General features: G+C 40.7%; 2 protein-coding genes across 4 annotated transcripts; both read right to left on the bottom strand.

Moving 5' to 3' along the window:
- Window positions 1–4,064: 4,064 nt before the first annotated feature.
- On the bottom strand, window positions 4,065–13,787 carry LOC123510805 (2-hydroxyacyl-CoA lyase 2-like). Of its 2 annotated transcripts, none has more exons than XM_045266188.1 (14): window positions 13,507–13,787; window positions 11,343–11,481; window positions 10,844–11,002; window positions 10,538–10,682; window positions 10,216–10,380; window positions 9,719–9,830; window positions 9,411–9,511; window positions 8,897–9,055; window positions 8,323–8,492; window positions 7,756–7,914; window positions 7,468–7,601; window positions 7,246–7,348; window positions 5,998–6,168; window positions 4,065–5,685 (listed from the first exon to the last, which is right to left on the bottom strand). In XM_045266188.1, exons 2-14 carry the CDS (start codon window positions 11,454–11,456, stop codon window positions 5,506–5,508), a joined length of 1,872 nt encoding a protein of 623 aa, XP_045122123.1. In that variant the 5' UTR covers window positions 11,457–11,481; window positions 13,507–13,787; the 3' UTR covers window positions 4,065–5,505. The 2 variants fall into 2 exon arrangements, with proteins under 2 accessions (XP_045122123.1, XP_045122122.1); XM_045266187.1 differs by lacking the exon at window positions 13,507–13,787 and adding an exon at window positions 12,798–12,856.
- A 379-nt stretch (window positions 13,788–14,166) lies between these two features.
- LOC123510848 (pre-mRNA-processing factor 6-like) lies at window positions 14,167–19,656 on the bottom strand. 2 transcript variants are annotated; one of them, XM_045266290.1, is made up of 3 exons: window positions 19,467–19,656; window positions 18,134–18,278; window positions 14,167–17,420 (listed from the first exon to the last, which is right to left on the bottom strand). In XM_045266290.1, exons 1-3 carry the CDS (start codon window positions 19,559–19,561, stop codon window positions 14,859–14,861), a joined length of 2,802 nt encoding a protein of 933 aa, XP_045122225.1. In that variant the 5' UTR covers window positions 19,562–19,656; the 3' UTR covers window positions 14,167–14,858. The 2 variants fall into 2 exon arrangements, with proteins under 2 accessions (XP_045122225.1, XP_045122226.1); XM_045266291.1 differs by lacking the exon at window positions 19,467–19,656 and adding an exon at window positions 18,749–18,835.
- Window positions 19,657–24,227: the final 4,571 nt, after the last annotated feature.

Below are 24,227 nucleotides of genomic sequence, written 5' to 3'. Positions count from 1 at the left end.
CAATCAACAAAACATGCAATGTGTGGAGCTAGAAAAAAAAGACTTGAACCAATTCCTCCTACACAGCCCAGCATCTTTATCCAGAAAATGAAGAACATCACATTAGAAAATGATTTTTTTTTAAATAAGACCAAGTAAAAAAAAAAAAATTGAATAATTAGCTACAGATCTGGACAAAAAGCCGAAACTAAAACACATCAGCAAAAACGGATATCTATGCAACACCAACAATCATCTGAACTGAACCAATATCCTAGAAGTGCTTGGCGACGGAGGTAGATGTCGGGTGCAAGGGGCAGAATGCAGTAACTGGCTGTTTACTCATTTCATTATGGTAAGTCCTATTGTAAGTGCAGAGAATAAATAAAAGGAGCAGTTAGCTAGAGCATTACTCTGATAATGGCCTAATGATCAGTTAAGTAAGGGCTACTAAAGGTGTGTGACGTCAGCAGTTCAAAAGTTAGGTCATTAGTTGCCGAGTTAGTGATAGTGAGCTGCTAATCATGGATGTGGTCACCAAAGTGAAGTTAGATTAATACTAAAACAGTATTAGTGTTGAATCATCTAAGCTAAAAATACTTGCAGATTTGAGTCAGTTTTTTTCTAAAACCAGTGCTGCATTTCCACTTCATTCTAAGGGCTCTCCTTGCAGTTGCACAGGTTTTTAAAGATGATATTTTTCAATGTTTTAGAGACAAATTAATACATAAATTCCTTACACACATAAAAAAAAAACAATACCTACAGTATTTCATCATGCCCCACCATTACTGCTATGTCTGCCTCTGCATGCCCACCACTCACCGTTCACCGCCAGCCGCTCGCTGATAAAATATGGAGGAAAATATGTGGTGGAGGCGGCGGCTGGAAGTAACTATAGATATGGAGGAAATATAACATGCTTCTGGAGGGAAACTAGAAGACAGTGTGTTGTTTTAATTCTCTCTCTCTCTCTCTCTCTCTCTCTCTCTCTCTCTCTCCTAAATGTTCAGAACTTATTTAATTATTTATTTTTTACAATATAACACACACACACACACACACACACACACACACACACACACACACACACACACACACACAGAAGTGATCAAAAGCAAGTGGTGTGAGTTCCTGGAAAACAAAGAAATACTAAGTGAGAAACAGTTTGGCTTTAGAAAAAGGAAATCGTGTGTATCAAATTTGCTATGTTTCTACTCAAGAGTGGTCGATATTTTACAAGAGAGGGATGGATGGGTTGATTGTGTATACCTAGATTTAAAAAAAAGCATTTGATAAAGTACCACATAACAGATTGATGTGGAAGTTAAGTAGTATCGAAGGAATAAGGGGAAATCTGGCGGAGTGGATGAGAAATTATTTGACAGGTAGAGAAATGAGGACGGTAGTGATGGGAGTGAAGTCAGAGTGGAGGAAGGTAACCAGTGGAGTTCCCCAAGGTTCGGTACTTGGTCCCATCATGTTCCTGATCTATATAAATGACATGCCAGAGGGAGTGAGAAGTTATATGAATATGTTTGCAGATGATGCAAAGATTATGAGGAGAGTGAGGAATATGCATGACTGTAATATACTGCAGAAGGACTTGGACAAAATATATGAATGGAGCAGGACGTGGCAAATGGAATTCAATACCAACAAAAGCTGTGTAATGAGAATGGGTAGAAGTAAATATAGACCATATAAAGACTACCAGCTGGGGGAAGACTGTAATTGAAGTCAGTGAAGAAAAAGACTTGGGAGTGACTGTACAGAGTAATCTGTCTCCAGAAAAGCACATTAATAGAATATTTGGAAAAACGTACAGCATGCTCCAAAGTATAGGATGGGCATTTAATTACCTGGATGGGAACATGATAAAGAAAATATTGACCACCCTGATTAGGCCACAGTTGGAATATGCATCAGTAATTTGGTCACCATACATGAAGAAACATGTCAAGAAACTGGAAAGAGTGCAGAGGTTAGCAACAAGAATGATACCAGACTTTAAGGAGGTACCGTATGAGGAGAGGTTAAATAGGCTGGAATTAAGCATGTTGGAAGAAAGAAGAGTCAGAGGGGATATGATAACAATGTTCAAAATAGTACATGGAGTGGACATATTGGATAGGGAGAACCTGATCACGATGGCATCCAGTATTTACCTAAGAGGACACCCAAAGAAAATACTGAAGGACTCCTGCACGAGCGACATCAAGAAGTATAGCTTCCCGTATCGGAGCATTGATGCATGGAACAAACTGAGCGTGGATGTGGTGTGTGCGGCGAGTGTCAGTCAATTGAAAGAAAAATTGGACAAGTGTGGACAAAGAGACAGGACATAGAGAGCTACGGCTCAGGCCCTGTAATCACAAATAGGTAAAACACACACACACACACACACACACACACACACACACACACACACACCACAGTGCATGAAGAGGGCGGTAAGACGCTATCACATCCTTTGGTCAATGGATTACCTTCTGGAGAGAAAGTTGGATAAAAAAAAAAAAAAGACTAAGGCGCTGTCTGAGCGACAATTTACACAGATTACATTATATCAACCTTTGTTAAGTAACTGAACTGTCATTTCAAAGTATTCGTAGGTTTTCGGTTTTTCATTTAATTATTCCTTAGAAATAAATAATTGAGAGAGAGAGAGAGAGAGAGAGAGAGAGAGAGAGAGAGCGGAGGAGTGTGGGGATAAGAGAGATAATGCGAGTGAAAAGCGTGGGTAGGGAAGAGGGACAGGAGGCCAAGAATACACGTCGGAGGCCACTATTATTACCAATGAGACCTTCAATGGAAATGTATAGAAGATGACAATTTAGTTAGAGATATAGATAGGAAAACTGCTTTGTGAAGTAGGGAGCCGACTGCACTACATACATCAAGATCAATTTCAGTGGTCATTCGAAGCAGTCCGAACACTAATGAAACAACCAATCACCACCCCGCTATTTCCTTAGTTCTTATTTCTCACAGGCATCTTATAATTGTATCATTCTACAATTCAAGCTCATCCCAGCTTAATAACGGACACATTTACCATAAACAGCAATTCTGAACATATCATCCAGTTTCCTTGCACTATATTGACACCATCCCAGTCACTCACCCATCACATTTTCCACCATTTTCCAGTCAGTTGATATTTCCTTGGCTCTAATTTCTCACAGACGAAAGACCCATACTACTTTTAGAAATACATGCCTACATCAGCTTAATAATGGTTTACAATTGCCTTAATATGTAGCCTAACAATCCGAAACACTCTGCCTGTTTCCTTTCACTATATTTACGTCTTCTCTCGCACTCTTCATCGTATATCCTCCACCAAACATCAAAAAGACAGAGTACTGCGTATGATAACTCAGTAAGACAGTCAAAGAACACTTACTTGCACAGGAAAATTGGGTAGAACCATCGTCGATTCCCACACCGGCCGCATAGATGGAGCTTCTTCTTCCTCTTGTCTCCCCGCCACGTCACCACAATAATTCACTTTTCATTGGAGTTATATTTCTTCAAAGCTAATTCAAAAGTCTTCATAAATATAGTTTAAGAAGAATTTCGTACTTACATGCACTAATGATGGGATTTTTTAGGTTTTATAACATATATGCCTTTTCTATATTTTCTTTTCTTTTCATTTGTCCTTGCGACTACATTTGCTTATAACTAAACACAAATTGTCACCACATAGAATACACTAAGAGAGAGAGAGAGAGAGAGAGAGAGAGAGAGAGAGAGAGAGAGAGAGAGAGAGCATAAAGAAAGAAAATAAAAAAACGTAAAATTCACTTGCTAAGTTCTTTTCAGTAACTATAAATATCCCAAGATCTGTTGATTCAGTAACAGAGGGAGCTACACAAGTTTGATAATGAGGAAAGTCACGTATGTTTCTCATCTTTCTATCTCTCGGACCTGCAAGGAAACTGAGCCTTTTTTTTTTTCTTCTTCTTTTTGTGTTACCCTAAGACAGTTTTCCCCCATTAACATAAAAAAATCTGCTTGCCTCTCTCTCTCTAGAAGGTGAAATAACTATTAATTGGGATATTGTCCAGAGATCCATAGATGGGAGAAAAGTTTATATTTCACTATAAAATATGCAAAACATTTATTTATCCATTTCAGAGAATTGTATGTGCATGTATAAATATCACTCATATATGTCTCATGAAGGCAAATAAATGTTGCCTTTGCCTGTACAATGGGTGTTGGACAGTGTATGCAGGACCACTTGAGTAAATTCACCTCAAATGTTCCTCCAAGTTTACTGATATACAGCAATAATGTATCATGTAATGAAAATAATGAATAAGTAGGTATTTTCCTTTTCTCTTTATTGTCTCACTAGATATCAGTCTTTGGGTGACTTCTTGGAGAAGGAATGGATGTCAATCTCAATCCATGGTCCAGCAATGAAGCTTACCTGCTGTTTCACTCTATCAACCAAAAATATGGATGAATTGTTGACTTTTCTATATACTCTTGTATATACAAAGGTATATACATATCAAAATTTTACTTTGTTAATTGTCATGTACTTTTAGAGTCAACCATAAGAGCTTCCAGTCATCTTATAAAATTGTTCACCTATGTAAGTTTTACTAAAATGCACTGGTCAAACCTTTATGATGTGAAGCAAAACCTAAATTTAGGAACTTCCAATTCAGATTTTTTTCCAAATCATCATTATAGACAACCAGGAAAACTTCGTTGTACTTGCCACCCACACAACAGTCCAAAGATTAAAGTTTTGAGTCCAAATGAGTATTTAACTTTTGGCCAAACCACTCAAGTTGTGATATGATACAACCAAGCAAGAGGATGAAGTCACAACAGAGCTGCATTCAAGGTGAGCAAGGAACACACCTATCCCATGACCTTGAGGGAATTATTTATCAGACACAGCACCAACTCCCCTCCGGTGCTGATATGGAGTGTGTGTTCCCAAGCCCAGGCAGACTGAAACTCGAGTGTAGCACAATGTACAACCATTCTCAGATACTATTTTTTCATATAAAGTAATGAATTATAACATTATAATACAAATAAAACAATCATTTTAAAAGAATAAATATCTTCTACTTTTGCATATTTCACTCACACAAAGAACAACATATTTCTGAACTGCATTTATATGATGTTGAAGACTCAGTGACGTTAGGTATTGATTTAAACATACAATAGAGGAGTCTCATTACCATGCTGCTCACACAAACACTGACAGCACCACTAATGGTTGATGTAGCAGCAGTGCTTATTAAATCATTCTAAAGTTCTCAGCCTCACCCAGAAAAAGTCATAAGAGTAATATATCATTATACATTACTTCTCAACACTACTTCCACTCCAATACACTCAGTCTGCTGATTTTCAAGCAGTGCAATTCCACCATGAATACAAGATTTACTTGTGGCATACTCTGTGAGGGAGATCAAGAACTTCACAATGACCTTCCTGTACTTCTCATCAACCTGTGCCACTGTAATCCATTGTGAAAACATTAAGCTAGACAGATATGCTGCCTTCCCTGAACTTTGTGCTGCCAATCATAACATTGACCAAAACAGAGTGACCTTCTGCATAGAGCTTCTGAACTTCTTTTAGCTTGCTTTTGATGTCATCGTTGCGGCCAATGAGGACGCCTTTAGCACCCAGTCCCTCTGCTGATATGTGGTAGTTACAATGCTGAAAATTAGTAGTAAACAAGCATCAGTATCACTATTTAATCACTCCTAACATAAGGTACTTCACTCATTATCTGTAATCATACAGCAAGAAGATAAATACAACATCTCTCCTCTGGTTTTTGAAAGACTAGCATTCCCCTCCACTCTTAACCTTGTCTTATTATACTAATAAAAAACCAAAGCATAATCCTCTGTCCCTTTTAGACACTTTCCATGCATCTCTCATTGCTGTTTCAAACTATCCTACAGAACCATCAAACATTTCCTTGACTATATCCTGAGGTATACAAACAACAAACAAGAAACTAACCGCCAGGTCACAACCAACAGTGGAGCCAAGCATGGGTTTTTGCTCTCGGGCAATCTGAGTCCACCCTGCATCATTGCCCACAAGAGCAATGACTGGAGTCTTGTGCCGTGTGTATGTGTCAAATTCTGCAAGGGAATAACCCAGCGACCCATCTCCATATATGATCCAAATCTGAAACACAAGTTATGAGGTTATTTAACCCGTAAGAGGTCAGCACTGATTTACCTCCGAATACTCATCCAGGTCACCAAATATTCCACTTTCTTTTTTTATTCCACATAACTCAAAATGGGCATAGAAAAGTAAAAATAAGAGTTAAAGTTCGAAATTGCAATTTTTTAATGTCCAGCTGGAGCTTTAAATTTACCTCGCTCAGTGATGCTGCCAGACGTACAACTTCTGAATGAGGCTTTTTTAATCGTTTTATCGATATTTTTCTCCTACGAGACATGTGTATAATGGTTACATATTCATAAATTAATCCATGTTTTATGAAATGAAAAATACAAAAAAATATTTGTAAATACTGTAATAATATAATGTAAAAAATAATTTGCTCAGTTTACCACAAAATATTGTTTATCATTTTTTCTTTCAGTATCTAAGCTTTTTAGTATTGCAGCAGGGTGTGATATTCTTCAAAACAAGGCTCGATGCATAGAGCTACATCACATTCATGACAGTAATACCAAATGTCGCTCCGTTTTTTTTTTGGTCACGCTAAGGCGGCAGGGAGGGGTGAGGGAGGGGGATGACTAACCCATGTCAGAATGGCGGGAAACTGTGCTGATATATGCTAGACACTTCAAAGAACATAAATATTGGAGCTGGAGGGAATTTCAAATGCATGGAAACCGAGAAAGGGGCGAACGTACTTGTACGTGATTGACCACAGATAGTAAGCAAAGACTCCACGTACATGTACGTGGTTGACCTCTTACGGGTTAACCACTCCACTACAATATGAAATAATTAGCTGTAACTAGCGGAAATACGTATAATGCATGAAATCTTTATAAACATCTGCAAGAAAAAAGGGGATTAAAAGAATCGATTTTGCAATTTGTGGTCAGTTTAATGATTGGATGTGGCTGGAGAAAAACTAAAATGTTTCAGTGATTACTAATTAAGGAAAGCTGAACTAAAAAGCAGTGAAGGAGTTAAATAAGAAGTAATATATACAAACAAGCATTTAATCGTTCAACTTCAACAAATTTACAAGAAAACTAAAATTTTGATTCAACTTACCTGTGAATCTGGCCGGCACAGCTTGGCACCCAGGGCAAACCCTCCACCCACACCCAGAGTACCAAATGCTCCAGGGTCAAGCCATGTCAGTGGGCCTCGTGGTCTGCAAGCCACACCAAAAATATTCTTGCCTTTTCTCTCTGACTAAGGGGAATTATCTTCAAAACTAATCAAGATAGTATATGCAAAGCATGAATCTGGGAATAAGTTATGTGGACTCACCTTAGGATGTAGGCAGCAGTGGCCACAAAGTCCCCTCCATCAGCCACCAGCACTGCATTGGAAGGTAACAGTTCCTCCAGCTCAGTCAACACCTTCATGGGATTCAGGTGAACTTCTGTTGGTTCCTCTGCCATCTGTGTAAAACAATTACATTAATACAATTCATATCTTAACACTCCTAAAGTTTCTACAAAAGAGGAATAGGAATCAGCTTCACCTTATAAGAAACTATTGCTATCAGGGACAGAAGACTTAAGCTAATGAATAAAAGTGATAGCAGTCAAGTACCTTCATGTTGGCAACCTCCTTGGTCTCATCCCTCTCCCTCAGTGTTGACAGCCAATCAGCATCACACTGGTAGCCAGCCAGACCTGCTGAAAGATCTCTGAGGAAGGTTCCCACATCTCCCAAGACTGCCACACGAGGCTTCCAAAACATGTCTGAATTCTGGAAAAACAGAAATGAAAGTAAGCATTGGTTGTGCAAAAAAGTGTGGTTAATGAACATGTCTGCAATCTTGTTGATAAAAATAAGATACAGAAATTAATTTTGAAGTGTGGAAAGTAATAAAAACAATACAAACCCTCTAGATGAGTCATCATCTTCTACATTCATCTAACCATAATAAATAGGTAAAAAAAAAAAAAAAAAAAAATGAGAGAGGACTCCATAAGACTTGATATGAGACTTTAATTATGTAACAATAAAATTATGTGATATCTGAGACACGCCAGGAGTGTCTAGTAAAAGATTGGAATAGCTCTAAAAGGCATTAGAGTCTTGTTAGCTATCAAGTATGACAACTGCAATCCTTCCAAACTACAGTTATGGTAAACAAAATGAGCAACACAGTGCCTTGTACAGTTCTTTCTTGTTCCTGTTGACAGCAATGATCTTGGCCTGTCGCCCCAGCACTCGGCCATACGACAGCCTGAAGTCACACACAGCACCAGCAAGGATGATCATGTCAGCTTCCTTCAGGGCGTCTCTTCTCCGCTGCCTCATCTGTATAGCACTCTTCTGTCCTGAAGGCACAAGGAACAGACAATGAATTATACATTTTCTATAAGTGTCTTCCTGGAACAGTTTTGCTTGCCCTACAACATTTGCTAAAAGAGAATACACACTTTGTTTTACTGAAAATAATTACAGTTTATTTCCTTTTATATGAAAGGGATGCTGGCATAGGAACACAAAAAGAGGGAAGAAAAGGCCAAATGAGATGCCAGTCCCTAAAGAAAAGCTACAAATCATTCTAAAGGGAATATTCATAGTAACAATTTATAAAAAAAAAAAAAAAAAAAAAAAAAAAAATGTGGTACAGTATATCATCAAAGGCTTCAGAAATTCATTAAACCCACTACATGAAAATAGCCAGTTAGGCTTCCAATATTTTTTTGTCAAGTAGGTTATGCACATTACCACTTACCCAGCAGGCCCCGTGACATGCCCCCTAGGAAGCAAGGGATGCCAAGACTCTCCAGGGAACGACGCAGGTCCTCCACAGGGGTGGGTGGGAGAGTGGCCTGACTCCCAAGCAAGATCACCGGCTTCTTGCTGCGGGACACAATCTCCACACATTGACTCACTACAGGGGATGAAAAAATAGAAGAGGTTTAATCAAGAGAGGATCTAGGGATTTATGCCACTTAGAGATGTGCTCTTCTTTCTGATAAGTTCTTATCTACAACTTATTAATGAATACACTACATGATCCACCTGCTACAGCTATATCAAGCATACATAACACACATCATCATTAACCATTCTAAAAAATATACATATATATGCCATTAGTAAACACTTGAAAACATTTATGGTCACCTGAATTATCTAAAATAATTCAAATTTCTACTCTAACCAACAAAAAGCAGGCCAATCCTTACTTCTTTGTGACTATAAGATTTCTTCAGTATCCCTAAATAAGTTAGGCAGATTCTTACCCATGTCAGTCGAGGCAAATGGAATGTTGACCTTGAGTGGCTTTGTGTCTTGAGGGTCCCATGCCCCAGCAAACAGATTGTCCAGGTAGTTCCCAAGATACCTGGAACACATAATAAGGATGCACCAAGGACTATCAAGAATATATCTAAAACTCTAGTGCTGTTACTTTTGGTGGACTGATGCTAGTTTCTGCTAGTCAAAGCTCTTTAACTAATTCCCACAAAACAGACAAGATATAAATTACTTCAAGAAATAGGGAAGTTTCTAAGGTCCCCCAAAAAATATATGGTACATTCCAATATCTTACCAGTTGACTATTCTTTGCATGATAGACTTGGCCTCAGACTTCACTCCTATCTCCTTGGCCACCATGTGGTAAGGATACAGCACGTCAATGGGAAACTCAATGAACACCGGTCCTGTACAGACACAAATAATGAAGGTAAAAAAGTATAGACTCTTAATGGTTTCGAGTGATCCTATCTAAATAACAATGAAACACTGATGAAAAATAATGTACATGAGAATTTTCCGGTTTTCTGATATCCAACTCTGTAAAATGCTCAAACATAAAAAATTACTACTTTCACCTCAACTAATTGATATTTCATTCCTCCACTTTCACTTGACATACTAAATCTGTTACATACACTTTCATTACATTTACCACTAATATTTTCACATCACAGGCATTTCTCAAATAACTGATCCTTAACGTTTTCTTCTATTCCACACACAAAGTTTGTTCTATCCAGTCACCTAATAAACATGGACAATCTAACAACAAGTCAACAAAGCACTAACCAGGGGTACCAGACTGTGCCTCTTGCAGTGCTTTCAGTACTGTTGGCACAATATTCCTCACACAAGTCACTGTGACACACAATTTACAAAGTGGCTTGAAGAGTGACATCTGATCTATGTCCTGTAATGCACCACGTCCCTTCAATATAGATGCTGAGGCACCTCCTGTTGGAATAAATGATGAATAAATTACAACTCATATTTGATAAATACTTTGGTAACATTCCAAGCAGCTTAATTAATGAACATTGTCAAGAATTCACAATTTCTAATTTTCAGGGTTTTTTTTTTTATTATTTCTTTTTAGAAAAGAGAATCTCACCAATGAGAAGTACAGGACTCTGTGCCATCTGAGCATTCTTGATGGCAGTGACAGCATTGGTAAGCCCCGGACCAGCCGTGACTGCCACCACACCCACAGTTCCAGACATGCGAGCCACAGCATCAGCTGCAAACGCTGCTGCTGCCTGGAATTTAAAACAACATACAACTTACTCTGGAGGACAACATCTGGCCTCAGATTTCCTTTCTTTCATACCTTTCTTCAAGTGTCATTCCAGAAAAGGTTTCTTGTCAATAGTCACTCAAGTTGAAATGTACTAAAGCATTGAAGGCAGCCAAGAGTTACCTCATGACGGGTGTCAACAATCTGGATACCAAGCTTCTCTGCAGCAACCACAATGGGGGAAATGTGGCCCCCAGGCAGGGTGAAAATGTGCCGCACACCATGGGACTTCAGCACCTCGGCCACCAACTCCCCACCGTGACGCTTGCTGTCCTTCTCCACCTAAGAGTGAAATGGTTAGGGATACTGATTATGAAAACATGATTCATTAAATAAAAAACTTGTTGATGTTCTATAGATCACATAAGAGGTTCAGACATCAAACATTTATTTCTAACTTTGATGTTTTCTGGCCAAAGAATCTCTCTCTCTCTCTCTCTCTCTCTCTCTCTCTCTCTCTCTCTCTCTCTCTTGGCAATGATCATAAAAACAGCAAAGTTGAATTAACGGCACTTTTCTCAATGTGTGAATGATACTGAACTTTCTATATCAAAAACAACTATTACTGCCAAGAAAATATGTAAAGCACACACAAAAGAATAAATCCTTGTAATTGCCTTACTGGGTGCATCCAAATGAAGGGGAGGTTGAACATCTTGAGGAGAGCAGCAATGCCCATGCCCAGCAGCGTGGTGGTGCTGAAGATTGCCACCAATTCCATTATATACTCATTCATCTTGGTGGTCTGTCCTTCACGGCAACTACAAAGAATATTAACAAATATAAATTCAACATAAAGAAAAGCATATATTTACCTATTTACCAGTGATAACAGCCAGGGAGAGAGCATTTACTATCCCATCTCTGTCATTTATTTTCTTCAATATGACCTAATGCAGATCTTATCAATTTATCATAATTGTTGAGCTAGATTTGAGTTTTCTATGTAAGAGGGGAAAGCTGGCCAAGGGCAACACAATTCAATAAAAGGCCCACTTAGTTGCTAGTCCCCTTGCAGGTAAATTAAGAGGTTAAGAATATAAGAAAATGAAGGAAGCAGGAAGAAACCATTAGGCCTACACATGGCAGCCTCTGCATGAAACATACCTAAATCTTTCCTTCTATCATCTTTAAACACAATTTTATCTAATCTTTTAAAGCTTCCTAATGACTCAGCACTAGCAACCTGATTACAGAATCTATTGTATTAATTTACCAAGGCCTTTGTTTACAATTTTCAATGTAAAGAGTACCAGGGTGTGAAGAGTGCAGTTAGGTTACTTAGGCAAGAATCTACTGTTATAAAGTACTGCACTATTAACGGTTTAGTCACCAACAGATTGTCAAGTGTCCTCGTCTCATCATGGTTTGGCTTGGATCTCAGGACTGAATGCCCTTCCTGATGCCAACCCTACCTACACGTTTATCTGGGCTTGGGGCTGGCACAGAGCTCTGCTAACTTGCACCCTCTTAGAATGGGTAAAAATGAAGTAGCTAGAAAGATCCAAGCAGGATGGAGGAGCTGGAGGGATGTATCAGGAGTACGTATTGTGCATAATGGAAATTGCAATGAAATTAAAGAGAATGGTTTCAAAGCTGTGGTGAGACCAGCAATGACATATGAAGCAGAGACATTACCTGTAAAGAAAGTAAATGAGAAGAGGATGAAAGTAGCTGAAATGACGATGTTGCATTAGAGGACATAATCAGCAATACAAGAAACAATGGAACAGGGAAAGTGGGAGAGATCTTGCAAAAGACATGAAGAGCAAAGCGCAAATGGTATGGGCACGTAGTGAAAAAGGATAGAGCAAGTAGTATGAGAAGAGTCCTTGATATGGATGTGAGAGGAAAACACAAGATTAGACTGAAAGATTGTTTACAAGATGACATAAGAGACAGGACTAGATACAAACACTGCAAGTGAGAAAAATCAGAGGTGACTGATCCAAAACAGTGATTCTATATTGTGATGGGCTGACAAGCAGACAACAAAGAAGAAATTGTGAAGTGCCTTGGTGTGACATCCCATAGGGTACAAATAAACCATGCTCAGTTAGTTCTGTCAAACCCATACCTTAAACTACCTTCCTGTGTGATGTACCTGCAGACTTGAATCATCTTAGTATCTTATAGCCTAACCTAACCAATATCTCGATTAACATTACTCCTAAAATTCCAATGGACCATGCCTCTTTTTCAAGTCATGCCTATGCCTGTCCAAAACAAACCAGGGGGACCTATTTTTTGGGGGGAGAGGAGGGAATGGGAGGATAATTAAACTGAGTAATATGTTGCAAAAGATTGATCAATAATTAATAAAAACAATCGATGAAAATGCCATATATTGGAAAAAACTGAAAATTCACCACCTAATCCTTAATTACAACTGCTTTCAATGGACAGGCCTTAGTATTTCATAGGTTAACCTAATCTGACTGAACTGACAACATGTAAACAAATCTTGAGTTAAATTAGTATCCCAGAGCTTAACCTAACTGAAGCAAACCCTTTCAGTATAACTTTCAATAGACAGCCATAATACAGACACTTCAGCCGAATATCTAACAGACAATTTCCCTGTTTGCTCGACTGGCTGGAGTAACAGAGCAATGATCCTGGGGGGGGGGGTGTTAAAACATACGGGTATTGCGTCACAAGTCAGACGTGCTGTGGGCCTGCCTGTCACCAACAAGCACACAAACCAAACCCAACACAGACACTGCCATACTACTATAAACCTCCACACACACACACACACACAAGTCCCAGTCCCCAATCCTCACCTAGTGGCAAGGCGAAGGCGGCCGCTCCTGGGGGCTGCTGGCTGGCTGAGGGATGACTGAGCGAGGCGGTGACCAGTGACCAGTGACCATGAACCGCGCCAGTCAAAGGTGCCCCGGAGCCACACCGATCAACATGCCACCCTAAGATAACGAGATAAGCAGTATGGGAAAAGAGCGCTATCTGGTAACTGCCCACGGCCCCACACCGGTCCAGTGTTTGGGTCACCAGGGTCAACCAGTCACGCGGTGTTGCCAGTCACCATTTCCTCGAGTGACAGGGCCCGCTATGTATTAATAGGATTGTTTTAGCGCACTGTAGTCTTATATCCACTTATGTGAGTCTGTACTTCTTGTTGCTTGGGACGGTTTTCAATGGTAATTCCTCTGTTGCTATGAGACGCGTAAGGCTGTCACGAAATGAGTTAATGGAAAAAAAAACAAATAATAGATGTCTAAAAACGCTCGACCTCAAAAAAAAAAAAAAAGAAAATAGAGAAAGTATACTAAGAGATGTCTTGCTATTGCTTTGAAACCTTGTGTTAGAGAGAGAGAGAGAGAGAGAGAGAGAGAGATTTCCCGGGCGCAATTACCTGCATGAAGTATTACAGTGATTACAAAGCACACAAAACCTTATTGTGGGAGGGAAATCATATGGATCAGTACGTAGAATATAAATTTAATATGTAATTACACAGCGAAACTTACATGTACGTCTTTGCCTTTCCAGTAGCCTATTGCTAGGCTGTGTTAAAGAAAATTACAAATCACCACATATTACACACTGGAAAGAAATTCACATATATTCAAGGGCATTATGCATTCAATACAGATCAGTGGGTATGTATATACAATGTGAAAGTAGTCTTTGTACAAAACTAGAAACTGGGATGCTATGACAGAAACTACTAGGTGTATTCCCGTCAAATAAATGAAAATGAATAAAAAAAAAAAAAAGTGGATGTGAGAGTAAATTTAATGCATAATCTTTTCTAATCTGGTCAGAGACAACATAATACTATCCAACAGTCCTTTGTCCAAACTAACAGTGGTGACAGCTTGTAGTTATTTAACATCGCTGCAACATAAGTACAACTACTGTACAAAAAGGTGTTTCTGATTATTGTCGCTCCCTGGGTGGTCAAGTTGTAATGTACTCATAATTATATCCAAAAACACAACACATTTCAACCTGGCTCACAGAATATTCTTGATGGGAGAAGTTGTACTCAACTGTAATGATGGCTACAGTGCCCAAGACCTTGTTGCTTAGGGGCCATAGTTCAATTTCCAGTGCCACTCTAATGATACAACCTCTCACATTTTTTTTCCATAATTTTCATCCTGGTGGGTCACTAGTAAACTTCCCTGTTCATTACTGGGATGGGGAGTTTCTCAGCTACCTGCTGCATGATTTCTGGTGTCTTCTTTCTCCAGTTGGCTATGTCCTTGGAGACTTGGCACCAGTGTTCACCATGGTGAGGGTCAGCAGCCACACACCGCTTCTTCACCTCCTGCATCTGGTCCTCGGTGCCAAAGAGTGTCTCCATCTTGTAGTACCAGGCCCAGGCATCCCCAAGGTCAGGATCAATCTTCACTGTTTTGTTGAACCATTCCCTGGCTTTATTTTTCTTGCCCTCCATCCAGAACATCTTGGCCACCGCCAGCACCACATGGGCGTCATCTTGGCATCGCTTCAGGGCATCCACACTGCGGCTCTTCCTCTGGGCTGGATCCTCTAGGAAGACGGCCTGTGCCCATAGGATACCTGAAGAAGGGCACTCCTGCAAGGCCCGGGCCATCAGGGCACGGCTCACCTCCCGCTGGCCAGCTCGCAGCTCCAGGCGGACAGCCAGCAACCATAGCTCCTCATTCATGGGATTCCTGACACGAGACTTCTCCAACGTTGCCCGAGCTGTGACCAGCTTGCCTTGCCGCTCCTCCAGGTTGGCCAGCAGCCGCCACAATGGGATGGATGATGAGCACCGCTTGACAGCATCTCTGTACACTTCCCAAGCATCTTCTGTCTTGCCTTGCTGCTCCAAGATCTGGCCCTTCATCATCCACAGTTTAGCAAAGTCACCCACCTCCTTGATGCCTTCATCCAGCAAGTTCTTGGCCACTTCAAGATTACCAAGAGCCCATTCCAGGTGAGCTGACTTCATCATCACTTTGGGAGTGGCAGCCTGAGATCGGGCCTTGGCCAGCAACCGCCTGGCTCGCTCATATTCATTGTTCTCTGATTCCAGCTTGACAGCAGCCAGCCAGATCTCCTCAGAGTTGGGATTTGCTTTGAAGGCAAGAGCCAAGATGGACCGAGCAGCTGGGACGTCCCCAGCCAACCACTTAGACTTGGCTCCCATCAGCCAAAGTGTCTCTTCCTGAGGACAATGGGTGACAGCCTGCTGTAACAGAGCCTCAAGAGATTCTCTGGTGCCATGACTCCGCTCAAAGTGTGCAGCAGCCAGCCACACAGACTTCTTCTTGGGGAAGATTGAGAGAGCATGGCCATAGATGGCCCGAGCACATTCATAGGCTCCCTGGGTGGCACAGCTGTCAGCGTCTTCCATCCAGGTGTGCTTGCGGTCCTCATCTTCAACCCCATGACCAATAATATTTCGGATGATGCACTGGCAGGTGAGCACAGCCCCAGCATGTTCTGCCTCCATGGCATCCTTGATCCAAAAATCCCTATTGATATCCACCATGTTGGCCTGCAGGGTGGAAATTGCCCTCTCCACAATCTTTCCAACCAGTGTGTCATTGCCATTGGCTTCTTCCAACTTGGCAGCAGTGATCCAGATCTGTCGGTCTTTGGGATTGTTCTCTCGGGCCTTGTTGAGAACCTTTCTGGCATTTTCATACACTTCCAGACGGGCAAGGGCCAGCCACAGGTCCACAGAGGTAGGGCAACATTCCACTGCTCTACTCAGGAGGATCTTGGCATCCTCTTCCTCTTCTAATTCTACAGCAAGTTTCCACAGCAGTTCAGAGTTAGGGATCTGCTCCAGAGCTTTGCGGTAAACACGCTTCTTGGCTTTGAGTTCAAGTTCAAGGTCAGCAGCCTTGATCCAAAGCCTTGGAGAGTATGGCAGTGTCTGGACAGCCTGAGCTATCACTGCCCTTGCCATGTCAGGAGGCTGCAGTCTGGCTGCTTCTAGCCACACATCCTCAGACTTTGGACACATCTCACATCCCTTCATGACCAAGTTACGTGCAGACTGAATCTTGCCAGTCACCTCCTCCAGACGGGCTGAGGCAATCCAGGCAGGTGGATGGTTAGGATTTGTCTCCCGCACAGACTTGAGAAGCAGACGAGCCTTCTTAACATCGTTGATATCCCCACCATACTGGGGAATCATACTCTGGAGGTCTGTTAGGTAACCTTTGGGGTCCACCACTGTCTGGCCTCCTACTGCATCTGAGACCTGATTCAGCCTCATGCCCATCAGGGTGTTACGAGCCTGACCTATTTTCCGCAGATCAAGGTCACCACTTGGGGTCAGCATGCCTGGGGTGGAAGTTCCAGGCATCATGGAGGCCAGACCAGAGCCAGGGTCAATAGTGGTTACATTTTCACCTCCCAAGTTGTGGCTGAGAACGCTGTCAGGCAAAGGTGTGAAGCGTTCTGGCCTGGGATTCCTCTGCTTGCGGTTCCTGGCATCTCCGACCTCCGGGATGGAGCTCCACTCATTCTCTGAGACACCAGCCAACTCACGCTTCAGGTCAGTAAACATCTGCTGGATTTTTGGCCGCTCCTGACGGTAATTCTCCAGCTCTGCCTTGAGGCGCATCTCTCGGTACTCCCGCCGCTTCTCGTCCATCCGCTTATCAATTTCATCGTATATGGCATCAGCTTCCTCATCATCCTTGTCATATGGATCCTTGCTGCACAGCGACCCACCATACCCATTGAACTGGAAAGGAAAACATGCAAGGTGAGGGTACTGTTATTTTTCCAGTAGTTGTTGTTTCTGCTGCATATAAAAGGCATGACAGCAGAATGGTTAACATGCCTGGGTTCAAATCCTAGCTCAGTCAGAAGTCATCGGGCAAACTTCTTAACAATGTAGCCCTTATTTACCTAGCAGTGATTAGGTACCTGATGTGTAAGTCATGACCCCAATTATGTAGGAAAAACAAACTCTGAAAAGAAAAATATAAACAGGGGTGGCTTGATCATTCTGAACCTAATCCACAAGGTAAACTGGTGACATCTGGCAGCCACAGTATCATACTGTGAGATACTTTCTTCGAGTTAGTACATAAGTATGCAACATGAAGATTTTTTGCTTTAAGGATGCAAGATCAATAAGCCATTTATCATTATTACATGTTTTGTAGATAATAATATAAGAAGCAAGTGAAAGCCTTGTAAGAATAGCACTCAAGACTTGCAACATATACCAAGTTTTCTACATTATAATTTCATGGTGTTACTTCACATAAATTTGGACAAATAAGATCACTTTTCATCATTACTATTATTTCTTTTATATATTCTACATGCTGTTTTCCTTATTGCATTAAGGCTAGGATGGTGCCTCCCCAAAAAAATGGTTTTGGAATTTGGGGACACATATCCTCAAGTTGACTTGAAGCAGATCATAGCATAGAATTGATTCTTCACCTCGTCATAGTTTGCGTCATTGAGATCCTCGTCATCATCATCATCTTTTTTCTTGCGTTTGTTTGGCGGTGCATGTCTGTCATCTGAGACATCATTGGCATCACGCGCTGGACCAATGTCGGACCGAGTGGTGAAGCCTGTAGCACTGGAACAAACAAACAAACAAAATGTCATGTAATACAACAATACACAGGAAAAAAAAAGATTAATTGGCTATTTGGAAAGATAAAATACATTATGAAGTATAATTTTCACATAATACACTATAGCATTGAAGAAAAAAAAGTTGAAATAAATTCTGCAAGTGTGTTACAAAGCAAGACATTACATATTACAGTGTGTTAAGTCTCACTATCGATACACATAGTCAAGACTGAGTTCATCTGTGCATAGCTATTTTTAGATTTTGGTTCGGTTAGAATAAACTATTTTAGATTAATTTGATTAAATTATATGCAGCTATTATATATTGATTACAGCAATTATGGGTTCAGCCAGAATAACATTTACTTAGGTACGATATCATGAATCACACTGTAAACACAACCAGAGTATATACAGTGAGGTATTCCATCCGCTTGGCTTATTTTGGTCTCGCCCGCGCATATGAGTCACCTGAGCCTCCTTTGACCGCCTCACTCTGGGAGCCAGCGTTAGTTTGTGATGGGCGATGTCAAGGTGATGATCTCCAAATGCGCTCCCACCCCATCACTCAATCCCCCCCCAATTCCCTCAAGCACCAAGTGGTCCCATTCTCTCAGTTTTATGTCTGTATTTAAGGGGCTCTATTTCAATTTCTCAATCTGGCATATTTATAACAAGAATTCTCTCTCTCTCTCTCTCTGTATTTAAGGGGCATTTATTCCAATTTGACATACTATAATACGAATCTCTCTGTATTTAAGGGCATCTATTTGACATACACTCCCTCCCCCTCTCTCTCTGTATTTAAGGGCATCTATTCCAATTTGACATACTCTCTCTCTCTCTCTGTATTTAAGGGCATCTATTCCAATTTGACATACTCTCCCCCTCCCTCTCTTTTGTCTTCTTTTTCGTGTTATGGTAGCAGCGCACAGCACAACTATTGGGCATTATAAGGCGAGAAAAATCTGGTCTCAAGATTGCGGGCGAGGTCAGATTGTGGCTTGGGGAACTGGGGCGCGGCGTGTGCGAAAGGAGCTGAGGTCAAGTTCAGACTGAGTGAATGAGCCCCAACCTCGCACCGACCTGAGGCTCACATGAGTCACAGGCACGTGACCTGGGATGCGCGGATGGAATACCTCTCTGTATATACTCTGAACACAACTACTTTCGCACTCTTAGTACCTACCCTCGGCCCACACCCGCCACGTAGCCTAGCGGTGCGGGCATGCCAATAAAATTCTTTTTATTCTTGTTAAGGAGAGCTGCTGGAGGCGTCGTCATTTTGCTGGCTTCCTTCGGGCTCAGGGCACTCAAAAAATTGTAAAAATCGTGGACGCTGGAGCGGCGTGCCTGGCGACCCCTTAGTGACGTCACACGTAAACAATACAAAACGTTCGTAATAGTATTATATTTTCCTATAATACTAATATTGACAAAATAAAGATAAAAAAGACTCAAACGAATTTTATTTGTCACATTCACACATGTAGTGTATGTAAATGATGATTATCTATTTCTTTACACAGATTCTGGAAAAAGAAAACGACAAAATATTTAGGGTAACTGAGTTATTTTGAACTTAATTATATGATATTGTACATTCAAATTAAGTTTGCTATCATAAGAACTACGACAATATTTCACTAAAAATATATTGACTTTGATATTTAAGTATGATGTTTGGTATTAGTGACTGAAATGTAGGCTATAAGTAAGGATAGCTCTGAAACAATGTGGTCAGTTTTCTACTTAAGCACGTGTGATGTTATTATTACTTTTCCAAGACTACTTTTACTATTTACTGCTACTGCTGCTAGGTTAAAACTATTTTAGGCACTTATTGTTGTTACCTGAGAGAGAGAGAGAGAGAGAGAGAGAGAGAGAGAGAGAGAGAGAGAGAGAGAGAGAGAGAATATCTAACGTAAACAATAATAAAAGAAAACGAAAATATTTTAAGGGAAACACAATAAATCTTAGTGTCACGCGTTTATTAGTTTTCAATGTGTTCACTGTTCAGTTACGTATTTGCTTGATTGCTAACATAACGAGCTTGCTGACTATTTCAAGTATTTATTCACACGCATGTTTGGTCACTGAGGAGCAATGGTGGATCCAGGATAAAAATTTGGTAGCTGCTAACCTGAATTCCTGTAGGCTACCCCTTGTGATTGGTAATGAACCTTATCAGCTGAGGGTTCAAGCTTTTTAAAACTTAGTAATTTTGAAGGAATTTTCTAGCTATATACAAAATTATTTTGGGTAATAAGAAAAGTAATAACTTATTAATATGATGAGTAATTACGTAGACTAGCTTTGCTCAATAAAGTGAAATATATATTAATCACATTTTCTGAAAGCTTTGTCACACAATTGTTTCGTATACATCTATGCACCATATATATATATATATATATATATATATATATATATATATATATATATATATATATATACACACCCTAGCTTATAATGAACAAAAATATAGGGGGATGCTTCACCCCCTTAGGCCCCGACTGGATCCGCCACTGTCTATAGGGAAACATGTATCTATGGGACACCAGGGATGAAAACTATGAAGAAGAGAGAAGTTTTCAAAAAGTAGGTGCATGCTCTGAAGGAGTATCCCAACATGGGACCTGTAACGCCTATAGTCCTATTTTTCCTATTACACTCCACAAATGTTTAGCATCCAGCTTTTGTTTTTAATCAAAGTAAGCGCCAATGGACATATTTTCACAAATGCAAACATATGAATATCTCTAGTCTGATATTAACTCATTATTCAGGAAAGCGTAGGATTGGGCACCTACTTTACTATTCCAGTGACGAGAATATGTTCTGTAGATGCACAAATTAAGTCTAATTCGGGCAAAGCGACTCCTACAGTTATGGTTTTGATCTGTGTTGAAACCGTCACGAAACGCTCCTTATCACAGGTACCAGTTGTTAGATGCCACTAATGTCCCTGTGGGCTGTGATACCACCACCTTAACTCAAACTCCGTCAACAGTACGCCACACACACACACACACACACACACACACACACACACTCTCTCTCTCTCTCTCTCTCTCTCTCTCTCTCTCTCTCTCTCTCTCTCTCTCTCTCTCTCTCTCTGCGTTATAATACCGTGCAAATCACATACATAAACATAAGTTACACAGCTGCTGCAAGAAAAAAAGATCCAGGCCATTATAAAAACAATACTTGAGGATTTCGTGACAAAGTTTTTGGATCAATAATGCAATATAGCCAAATAATATGAACAAGATGGCTACAGCTGTCAGCTTACTGTCATGGGGCTTGAGAGAGAGAGAGAGAGAGAGAGAGAGAGAGATATTATATCCGTCTGATGATTTCAAAATAAATACAGGGGACGTGAGGACTGAGGATGGAGGAAGAGAGAAATAGAAGGAAGAAGAGAAGGAGGAGGTGAAAGAAAAAAAGAAGAAACAATGGAAAGAAGCAAAAAGAACAACAAAGAATCAGTCAAACAAAAGATAGCAGATATTGAACAAAATGAAACAAGAAACCTTTTGTTCCGTTAGATACTTTTCTTTTCAATATAAAACCCAAATACAAGAGCCATCCTCCCCTTGCTCTCTGATATGAGGGGAAACAAGAAAAAAAAAGAGGAGGGGGGGGGACGTATTGTGAGGATAATAAGAGCGTAGTACAAGTAATGTGAGGGAGAAAGAGAGATAGAGGGGGACGAGACATTGAGGGAGAAGAATGATTCCCCCCCCCTCTCTCTCTCTCTCTCTCTCTCTCTCTCTCTCTCTCTCTCTCTCGTGAAATTAGTAGCGGTCGTAGTAGTAGCAGCAACAGTAGTAATAACAATAACACTAGAGTAAGCAATTATCTCTCATTATAGACATCATAGAAACTTTAAAATTTCTGCAATCGTTTTTGTGTGGGAGGGAGAGCTAGGCGGAGGGAGGCTGGTGAAGAAGGGGGAAAGAAATTAAAGAATCGTACGCAGAAATTAAAAAGCAACTCTTAATGTTCAATAAAATGATCTAACTTTTCTCCCTCGTTCTTACTCGATCTCTTGAATCTTTAGGGAAGGATTCTATAAATGTGTCAGCCTTTAGTGGAAGCTCTCCGGAATTTCGAGCAATGCTGCAGGAATAATGATGGTAATAAATAGATAAAAAGCTCGAATGGAAGATACTTGATTTTATGAAAGTAAACACAAGAAGGAAATGGAAAGGAAAGAGAACAGAAGAACGAAAATGAAACAAAAAGAATAAAGATAGATAAGAAAAACGGGAATAAATAGCAAATACGATAAACATGAGAGGAAAGGCGAATGCAACGGATAAGACCTAAAAGATATCTCTGAAAGCCAGGAGGAGGAGGAGGAGGAGTAGTAGTAGTAGGAGGAAGAGGAGGAGGAGGAGGAAGAGTAAGAGGAAGAATAAGAGGAAGAAGAGAAAAGAAGAGGGAGATACGGTTACGTCTTCACAATGCAGGGATACATAAAAAAAAAAGGCATCAAGAGAGAGAGAGAGAGAGAGAGAGAGAGAGAGAGAGAGAGAGAGAGCAAAGATGAAAACGAGACGGAGGGATAAAAGAAAACGGAATAGCGGAGCATCAGAAGAAGAAGGAAGACGGCGCGCGGCGGGTGAGGCAAGTAACGACGCCCGAGATTACTTTAAGAAAACAACGTATTCACCTCCTCTTGGGCACTGACGAACTAATGGGAGTCAGAAAAATTAATCTATGCTTCCTGAGATCCCCTATAAGGAAGTACCACATGCGTTCAATGTTTAGTGTTCATCATTAGTTTTGTGAACTTCTGATGTATGTGACTGTCGATCAAAAATGATTCTATTTTGGCGAACTGCAGAAGATGAGCTAGAACTGGGAAGAGAAGAAGAAGGAGAGATATCGGAGTGTTTTTATCAGAGAGAGAGAGAGAGAGAGAGAGAGAGAGAGAGAGAGAGAGGAACGCAATAAATATACTTTTGATTTATAGCATTGCGTGCCTTAGGAAAACTATGTGTCAATGCCTTTCTGCAAATGGTCGAGAGGGTTTCCGTTTGCCAAGCCAGACGACAATAGGGATCAAACTCCCTCTCAGACTCGAAAGGAAACAAGGCATTCAGCGTCGAGACACGGAGGGAGGGAGAGAAAGAGAAGACGGAGAGGAAGTGGAGGAAGGAGACAAGACGAGAGATAAAGAAGGAAAAGGAACACGGAGGAAGAACAAATAACGGCACGAAGAGGGAGGAAGAATGACAAAGTAAGAGAGAGAGAGAGAGAGAGAGAGAGAGAGAGAGAGAGACATGTGGGTAAACAGACCATTCCGTAATCGACGTTCACAAACTGCGCGCGCAATACGAGGATAAATCACGCGTTTCCATTCGCTCCCTGATTGGATAATGATGAAACAGCGGCGCACTCATTGTTTCCAGATCACGAAAACGCGCTGGACCAAGAACCGAGGGTGCCTTTCAGAAGTCTTCCATCAAATCCCCTTCAATACCTTATCTTAAAGAGTTGGAACCCACTCCTGCCTTTGTGTTTTAGATGCAAATGAAGGCAAATGTACCGTATGAAATTAATACATCTTTTATGAAACATTCTTTTTAATCTGGTATAGCTGCATTAGGGTTCACGAATAAACAGTGAACAACGGAATGGAATAAGAAAAAAGTGAAAGAGGTAGATAAAGTGGAGGCAACAGGAGGGACGGTGTAAGAGGAGGGATAGATGAGCATAAAGAGTGAGGGAGATTAGAGAAGGCTTGATAAAGGGTGTGAGGGAGGTAATGGTGCATGAGAGAGAGAGAGAGAGAGAGAGAGAGAGAGAGAGAGAGAGAGAGAGAGAGAGCAAAATACGCAAAAACAAACATGAAACACAAAGCGATGATAACACCAACCCAAGCCCCTATCTCTCTCTCTCTCTCTCTCTCTCTCTCTCTCTCTCTCTCTCTCTCTCT

This window comes from Portunus trituberculatus, chromosome 30 (genome assembly GCF_017591435.1).
Source record: "Portunus trituberculatus isolate SZX2019 chromosome 30, ASM1759143v1, whole genome shotgun sequence".
Taxonomy (NCBI): domain Eukaryota; kingdom Metazoa; phylum Arthropoda; class Malacostraca; order Decapoda; family Portunidae; genus Portunus; species Portunus trituberculatus.
The sequence above is the reverse complement of the archived record's forward strand: the minus strand, read 5'-3'. Positions and strand labels throughout refer to the sequence as shown.

Coding starts and splice junctions, on each gene's coding strand:
- LOC123510805 (XM_045266187.1), bottom strand. CDS start 12,841: ATGATTCAAGTCTGCAGGTACATCACACAGGAAGGTAGTTTAAG. Junction 10,683..10,843: donor TTGTTGACACCCGTCATGAG/GTAACTCTTGGC, acceptor TTTAAATTCCAG/GCAGCAGCAGCGTTTGCAGC. Junction 8,493..8,896: donor CATGTCACGGGGCCTGCTGG/GTAAGTGGTAAT, acceptor TTGTGCCTTCAG/GACAGAAGAGTGCTATACAG.
- LOC123510848 (XM_045266290.1), bottom strand. CDS start 19,561: ATGACGACGCCTCCAGCAGCTCTCCTTAACAAGAATAAAAAGAATTTT. Junction 18,279..19,466: donor GTGGCGGGTGTGGGCCGAGG/GTAGGTACTAAG, acceptor TGTTTGTTCCAG/TGCTACAGGCTTCACCACTC. Junction 17,421..18,133: donor ATGACGCAAACTATGACGAG/GTGAAGAATCAA, acceptor TTTCCTTTCCAG/TTCAATGGGTATGGTGGGTC.